This window comes from Mangifera indica, chromosome 1 (genome assembly GCF_011075055.1).
Source record: "Mangifera indica cultivar Alphonso chromosome 1, CATAS_Mindica_2.1, whole genome shotgun sequence".
Classification (NCBI taxonomy): Eukaryota; Viridiplantae; Streptophyta; class Magnoliopsida; order Sapindales; family Anacardiaceae; genus Mangifera; species Mangifera indica.
The window spans coordinates 586325-595008 of NC_058137.1; the positions used below are offsets into that span (position 1 = coordinate 586325).

General features: G+C 34.4%; 1 protein-coding gene across 1 annotated transcript; it reads left to right on the forward strand.

Moving 5' to 3' along the window:
• Positions 1-6387: 6387 nt before the first annotated feature.
• LOC123221559 (BAHD acyltransferase DCR-like) lies at positions 6388-8473 on the forward strand. The gene has a single exon (XM_044644389.1). The coding sequence runs from the start codon at positions 6522-6524 to the stop codon at positions 7926-7928; it is 1407 nt and encodes a 468-aa protein (XP_044500324.1). The 5' UTR covers positions 6388-6521; the 3' UTR covers positions 7929-8473.
• Positions 8474-8684: the final 211 nt, after the last annotated feature.

The following is an 8684-nucleotide window of genomic DNA, read 5'->3' on the forward strand; positions in this document are numbered from 1 at the left end:
TTCATCTGTCTGCAGGCAGGAGAGAAAAAAAAAAGTCATGCAGGAAAAATATGTGGAAGGAATCTAATCTAAAGTTGGCCGGTGGGCAGTAGAACTCCCTGTGCGGCACCTCCAATAACCCTTTTCTCGAGGGCCAATTTAGTGTATACTTACTATAAACTTAGGTCACCAGTTTCGTAGCTTATTAAGGAAATTGTTTCGGCGACTAATTAATTTGTACGAGGATAACTTAATCCTTTTCTACAAGGTCACACATGACTTCACTCCTAGGGCGACTTTTCATCCTTGATCTCATTATGCAACCAGTAATTTTTTACGTTATTCTCCTATTGCTACTCATGTCACCATGATTTTACAGTAGGCTATGACAATGCACCAAAGAATGAACTATTTCAACAATACTTGAACTAGGTTGCTGTTTGATGCTGAACCCTAGAATTGGCAGTGTGGAAAAATCTGGGGATGGATATGGTATTGATCGTGGAATTAGAGAGTTTCTTTTGGGTTCTGCGGCTCAGCCTAATTAGAATCATGAACAGTAGGTTTATATCACTTTCCAAGTTTTGCCACACGGTATGCTTCGACATTTCTGTATAATATATGTAGTGGAAGTGCTTTTGAAAAGAAGTAACTTTCTTTCATCAGAGGAAGGTATTACGATTTTAGAGTAAGTGCAGACTAAATAAACATTAAAACAATATAGGAAAAATTATACATTATGAAAGGGAAACAGGTTGTTCATCATTTGATATATGGTAGAGAACAAGTGGTCCCTTTTATTCCTCTTATGCTTAATTTTAATGGACGGTGAAGTGATTCCTCTTTGCAAAATTTGAATAACTCATTTATTTTAGCAAATGCACTGCCAACATCTTAGAGTTCTTAATTACAGGGTTCACTAAGTTTTTATTATTGCAATTAGGGCTGGATTCGAGCCGAGCCCAACTCGAGCTCGCTTGAGCTTAAGCTCGGCTCGGTTCATATATAGTTGAGCTCGAGTTCGAGCTCGTGAAAGCCAAACTCAAACTCGGCTCGACTATTTTTTCGTTATTAAAACGATATCGTTTTAATACATATTGGTCAAAATGACGTCGTTTTATATCAAAATTTTTAATTAAAAAATCTGATGAGTAACTCAAGCTCGAGCTCGGCTAGGGCCGGCTCGTTTCGGGCTCAACCGAGCCGAGCTCTAACTGGTTCGGTTCGAGTACAACCCTAATTGCAATTCCTATTATTGCTTGATACGCACAACAGACTGTAATACCCTCAGGTATGTTCTAGGGGTATTTATGTCTTTTGACCTTGTTTTGAGATATTTTTCATTTTAAATATATATATGTATAAATAACTATACATATAGAAATACAAAAAAAGAAAAAGAAAAAGAAAAAGAGATAAAGAGAAAGAGATAAATATGTATATAAAGAGGAAAGAAAAGACAAAACAAATAAACTTCAAGATTTTTCTCTCATCTTTCTGTCCATCCCAGCAACCACCATTCTCCATGATAATTGCTTTTGTTTTGTGAAGATAAAGGAAGAACTTGAGAGGATTTTGGAAGACAAAATAAGAAAAGGAAACAAAGAAACACTTCGGAAGCTCGGTAACAAAAAAATCTCTTTCTTTTTCCCTCTTTCTATGTTTATATATATTGGATGCATGTTATATGAATATGTTAGTATGTTTTGGTGTTGATTTAAGGATGATTTTGATGAGAAAGGAAATAAAACAAAGAAGAGTGAGCCAACTTGCAAAGATTGACTTGAAACAAGGTAAATGGTATCATTTTTGATATGTTACATATTTTAGGTTTTTGGTTCCTTGGATCTATGTTATAAATGATGATTTTGAAGTTGAGAAATGTTGTTTTGCCATTTGGGATGTCTATGTGTGTGATTTTGTTTATGACAGAAAGTTGTATGATATTTACAATTTTACCACTGATTTCGTCTCACGTTTTGACTGTCTTATTTGATGAATCATGAGTGCAATTATAGTTTTTTGGAAAGATATTTGAATCCTCTTTCCAATAATATATAGCTTGTATGAATTAGAGATCCTTTGGACTGATAAATATTGTATAAACCACAAGAACTATTTTACCAAATAAACAGAGGAGACAGTTTTTGCCACTGATTTCATCTTTTGACTATCTTATCTAATGATTTATGAGTGTTATTTTATCTTTTTGTAAAGCTCTTTGAATTCTCTTTTCAGTTATATATAGATTGTATGAATTGTGGATCATTTGGACTATTAAATATTGTATGAACCACAAGAACTGCTTTACCAAATAAAGAGAGGAGGTAGTTTTTACCACTGAATTCATCTCACATTTTGACTGTCTTATCTAACGACTTATGAGTGCTATTATAGCTTGTTGGAAAGCTCTTTGAATTCTCTTTTCAACGATATATAGCTTGTATGAATTAGAAACCGTTTGGATTATAAAATTGTATGAAAAAGAAAGCTGCTCTGTCAAATGAACATGGTTATGAACAATATTTCACAGTTTTGAAAAGGAAAAGAAAGAAAAGAAAAGAAAAGAAAGGAAATGAGAGAAAAACAAAAGAAGAAGAAAAGAAAGAAAAGCAAGAAAAAGAATTTGGGACTCAAGATTCAGGGGTCGTCCCAAGAGTATAGTTTGGTGAGTTATGAATAGATTTAGATGGAAGTAAAATTAGTAAGATATAAGACCCGCATGCATGCTATGAACTATGAGAGGGCACTTTACACTATATTGCCTATAGTAAGACACGTCCATAGTAGGACATAGACCTCTAGTAGGGTTTGCTCGCAGTAAAGCATGCTCGTAGTATAGTTCAATTCAAATTCAAAAATAGTGTAGTGAGAGAAAGAAAGAGAGCTCGAGCTTAGAAAAGTGTAAAATCTCTATAGTTAGCTTTCAAAAAGTATCAAATAGACACCAGATGAGACAAAATATGACCCAAATAATAAAAAATAAACTAGATTACCCCCTCAATCTCTTATAAAGGTTATGATGTGAGATTGAGTCTCAAGAGTGAGTTAGAACAGGGAAGGAGATAGTTTACTTGATTCTTTCCCCTTACTGAGTGTTTTTATCTCTCACTTCCTTTTCTTTCATGATTGTAGGTACAAGTGATCGAGATAGCTGTGAGACAAGGTCATGTCAGCGTAGGTAGATCCGACTGGAGTAGGTTATCTCTGGTTTATATTATATGCATATAGTCGCATGTTCTTGTTGATTTTTGACTTTTTGAGATGATGGTATAGTTGTATATGATTACTTTATATTTTCAGATGTTTTCAGATGAGTTTTCATATGAGTATATACATCTTTTGTTCACTTCCAGATTTTCAGTTTTCTTAAAATAATTTTTAAACACTTTTACTGATGCGTTCATGTTAAAGTATTTTAAAAGATAAAAAAAAATAGACGCTCCGGATATTAATTCGTAACATTCTCCTTTGGTGGATAGTATTTCTAGAGAGGAATGTTATACAGACCCTCCTCTTGTGAGGGAGAGAGAGACAGGAAGACATATTGACTCAAGACTCGAGGTTCTAGTTTGATATAAGAATTTTGGTATCAACGCAACCCTCGGTTGACAGGTGTGATATCACTCCTATCTCAATCCGCATAATAAATTATGTAAAATTGTGAGGTATTATTCATCTTTAATATTTATGGGTCTCACGATTGTAATTTTAAAAGAAAAATCTCAAGAGGAGGGTCTCAACAGCAGACCCTCCTCTTGTGAGGGAGAGAGAGACAACAAGGGGATCTACTAACTCAAGACTCTCGGTTTTAGTTTGATATAAGAATTTTGATATCAACACAATTTTCGATTGAAAAGTGTAATATCACTCTTATCTCAATCAACATAATAAATTATGTAAAACTGTGAGGTATTATTTGTCTTTAATATTTATAAGTTTTATAGTTATAATTTTAAAAGAAAAATCTTAAAAACGAGAAAGATGATAGTTTATATTAACCTAAAACCTTCAACTTTTGTTCTACGTAAGATTTTTGGCCTCTATATCTACCCATTTACTCTAAAGTTAGGTGGCATCTACTATTGAATTGCAACATCTAGGGTTAAGTCTAGAAAATTGGGTGGCCGGCCTCCTCTTAATCATATAAAGTTGTTCAAGGAAGGTTGGCAATGATCTATGTTTGAAAATAAAGGACGTCTCTATATATTTTAAGAAATGAAGAACCTGCATGACTTTGAATAACAAGGTTTAGAGTGGAAATCCATGTCAGTTTGGCACAAAATTTTTTTTATGTTATTCTTCAGTCCCTACCAAATTCTTGACTACTGATCGTGCCACGAAGATATAGAGTACTAGTTGTACTTGGGCTATAGCAAATATTAAAGTATCATTACAGTTATGCACGATATTATTCTCTAACACTTAATACCCGGAAACTCCCCATGGCACCATTTGATCCAATCTGAAATTGAATTGGTTTACTCAATTTGGTAAATAATAATACGAAAAAGATAAAAAATCATCGAAAAAAATTATTGAAAAAGAAAAAAAAAATTACTGATGAGATAAACTTTAATACTTGTGTTGATATGAAACTAAATTTCAATTTGACAAACTAATCATTTTTTAATTTAAGTTTGACTCGAATATACCCCTTAATTGGCACATGTTAGAAGCTCTTAAATAAGTGAGCTACTACGCACTACTCTCTACTCAAAGTGTGAATTAATAGTGCCAAAAGAGCCAAAGCAAGGCTGCAGTTAGAGTCAGAGCTAGCCTAACCCATAATTAAATACGTCGCCTCCATAAAATAAGAATTGGAATTAGGCATAGATACATACAAGTGTGAGGCATCTTCCTACCTCCTGCCTTTTGTTGCTTATAATAATCTCCCAAACCCATAAAGAAAGAAAGAATAATATTAAAGCTAAAGCTAGCAGTTGTATGCATGGCCCAAATTGGAAGAATGAAAGCTACAATCTTCCATGTTTAAAATGATTTTCATATGAGTTTGGTCAAGGGAAATGCCAGGGAAAGTGGTTCCCCTAGGTGAGCCTTGTCTAGTGCAGAAGTCTGGATATGATAAACTGTCTTTCCTGGAAGCAGAAATGAAAATTACAGCACATGTATCATATGTTCTTGGAATGCTTATGCTACATTATTAATTAATTTCTCTAATGTCAATTTGGTAGGTTGATAGTAGGTGATTACAAATTACACTCTCTTTAATTTCTATATAATCTTGTATTTATAAAATAATCTTGCATTTATGAGAATAATTTTGCATTTATAAAATAAAAGTAAATGATGATAATATAAACGTATCATTCTATTTGTACTTTGGGTCAACTTACATATAAATAATACGTTTAGTTTTAATCGTATAATAGGTCGTTTTTACAATATTATTATTGTATGTTTAACTGAGAAAAATCTGATTAAATGAAAATTATTATTTGAATAACAAAAAGTGGGTTAATATAGAATATCTTTACCTACTCTGTTTTAATAATTAATAAATAAAATTATATGTACAAACTTATCTATACAAACAAAAATGATAACTTGTGATAATACGATTACTTACTCTTTATTTTATTTCAAAATTATTCAATTAGATATTTTTACCTTAGTTTATAAAAAGAAATTAAATAATGTTAACATCCCTCCAAAAAATCTATTGCCAATGAAAGACTTATACAAGATAATAGAAGTAAATTCAAGTATCTTTATAAAAGTCAGTTCGATTTATTAAAGAGTAACAACAAAGATGAAGAAGAGTTTTTAGAGTAGAGATAAAAAATTACCGATAAAGATGAACTCCAATACTATTATCAATAATAGATCAAACTCAAATTAGAACTCTATAAAATGTTAGCACATGACAAGAGAAGATGTTGAGAACAAGGAGATAACAAGTCACGAGCATGGAATTCAAATGAATTGGCCAATTCATGATTTAGCCTCTAAAAATCATAGTTTTGTTTATTACAATTAAGATGTTTAGTTTGAATAATGTTTTATTATTAAAATTAAAAATCACCTTAAAAATTGATTATTTAGAAAATATATATAAAATTTGATAAAAATGAATAAATATAAATAATTATTATATTTGGTTAGAGATAATAAAATAATATTAATAAATTAATTTATTTTAATATCTTTTAAGTATAATTATTTTGAAATATTTTTTATATTATTTATTATATTAATTAAAAATAAAACTATTTTTATCTTAAAAAATTAATTAAAAATATAATTATAATAAAATAAAATAAATTATTTTATGGTAATATTTGAAAAACCCAAACTCACGTGTTGGCATTATGCAGATTCAGTCAAGAACAGCCTTTCTCTCTCATGCATCTTTTGTTTCAGAATTTTGTATTCATAATAAACTAATGGACATGGCGATGGCGACAACAACTACCACCTGACCTGTTAAGTTCATGAATACAACTTCTCCTTCTTCTCCTATATAAACCCTGCCCATCATACTTCTCAAATCACTCATTGAAGAAACGACACTGAACACAATGCCTTCTTCAATTTGCGTCGTCTCCAAATGCACCATTTACCCATATCAAAAATCAAGACTCAGAACATTAAGGCTTTCCGTTTCTGATCTTCCAATGCTCTCTTGTCAATACATTCAGAAAGGTGTTCTTCTTTCAACTCCTCCTTACTCAGTAACCCAGTTTATAAATTTACTCAAACAGTCTCTCTCCACCGCTCTTTCCCACTTCCCCGCTTTGGCTGGCCGTCTCGTCACTGACTCGGAAGGCCATGTCAGCATTGTCTGTAACGACGCAGGAATCGACTTCGTTGAAGCAAAAGCTTGTTTTGTTAATATTCGTAGTCTTTTGTCGCCGCTGGATGTTCCCGATTGCTATAAGGAGTTTTTTTCTTTTGACGAAACAGTCAGTTACGCCGGCCACAACAAGCCGTTAGCGGCTGTTCAAGCGACCGAGTTGGCTGACGGTGTTTTCATTGGCTGCAGCGTTAATCACGCCGTCACTGACGGCACTTCGTTCTGGCATTTCTTTAATACATTTGCTGAAATTTGTAAAGGAGTGAAGAAAATCTCGAAATCTCCTGACTTTTCCCGTGACACCGTGTTTGACTCACTCGCCGTGCTTAAATTTCCCGCCGGTGGCCCCAAAGCTACTTTCTCCGGCGACGAGCCGTTGCGTGAGAGAGTTTTTAGCTTCAGCAGAGAAGCCATTTTGAAAATGAAATTCAGAGCCAATAACGGAATTCTCAAAACCCAACTGACAAATTCGGAGATTTTAGGGAAGCAAAGCAGCGACAGTTGGAAAACCGTTAACGGGGAAATAACGTCGGCTCTGGCGAGTCTGTTGAAAACCAATTCAAACCGTACAGCGGAGATTTCCTCGTTTCAGTCATTATGCGCGCAGCTGTGGAGGTCCGTGACACGCGCGAGGAAACTGGCGCCAAGTAAAACGACGACGTTTCGCATGGCTGTGAACTGTCGACACAGACTGGAGCCGAGACTGGACGCGCACTACTTCGGCAACGCGATACAGAGCATCCCAACCGTCGCTGCAGCCGGGGAGCTCTTGTCACGTGACTTGTCGTGGGGAGCCGATATTCTACACAAGAACGTGATAGCCCACGACGACGCCACGGTGCGGCGAGGGGTGGTGGATTGGGAGAGGCAGCCGAGGCTGTTTCCGCTAGGAAACTTCGACGGCGCATCAATCACGATGGGAAGCTCACCCAGATTCCCAATGTATGATAATGATTTCGGGTGGGGCCGACCTTTGGCGGTTAGGAGTGGCAGGGCTAACAAGTTTGACGGGAAAATCTCGGCGTTTCCTGGAAGGGAAGGAAACGGGAGTGTTGATCTTGAGGTTGTGTTGGCACCTGAAACTATGGCAGGGCTTGAGAAAGATTTGGAATTCATGCAGTATGTTTCATAATGGGATTTTATAGTTTTCTGAAAGCAATTTTCAAGCCTGGGGCCTGGGTCTTGCTTTGTGTGTTTTCTTATCTTCTATGATTTATAATTTGAGAGGTGATGGCACTTTGATTGTTAAATTCTGAACTTGGCAATGGCTCTGTCGTTCACCCTTTGCACCAAGTTTGAATTTGGACTCTCCAATGTCATAGTGATGTCAGACTTAAGCAAAGGCTGACCAAGAACCTATATCTATACCTAGAGTTTGATATTCGGCTCAACTCAATCAAGTTGAAAAGAAGCTCTCTTTAAATTAACTCGTCTTCAAGTCTAAAGGATATTATACTTGAACTCAAGTCTAAGGTGTCTAGATAATAAAACTCTCTTGAGTTTTGAAGAGTTTGATTTGAAACTGCAAAAATGATATTATTTTGTATAATACATACAAAAACAATATCATTATAATTTAGGAATGACAACGCGGAGGGGAAGGGAGGGGAGAGGATCTCAATCTTTATTCTTGTTTTCGCTCTCGTTTCTATAAGAAATATCAATCTTTGTCCCTGACTTATCTTTGTTACGGAGATAAAAATGATTTCTCATCCTCTCTTCACAAAGAAAAACCCTATCCCCATTCCCTTCTCATCTCCATGGGAAAAAATCTCTCTCCATACTTGTAAAGAAAAAATTTTTTCTTATACTTTCTAAACACAATATAAATATATTAACTAACAAAATTAAATAAAATTAAATTCAATCTACTATTTCAAATGTCACA

Coding starts and splice junctions, on each gene's coding strand:
- LOC123221559 (XM_044644389.1), top strand. CDS start 6,522: ATGCCTTCTTCAATTTGCGTCGTCTCCAAATGCACCATTTACCCATAT.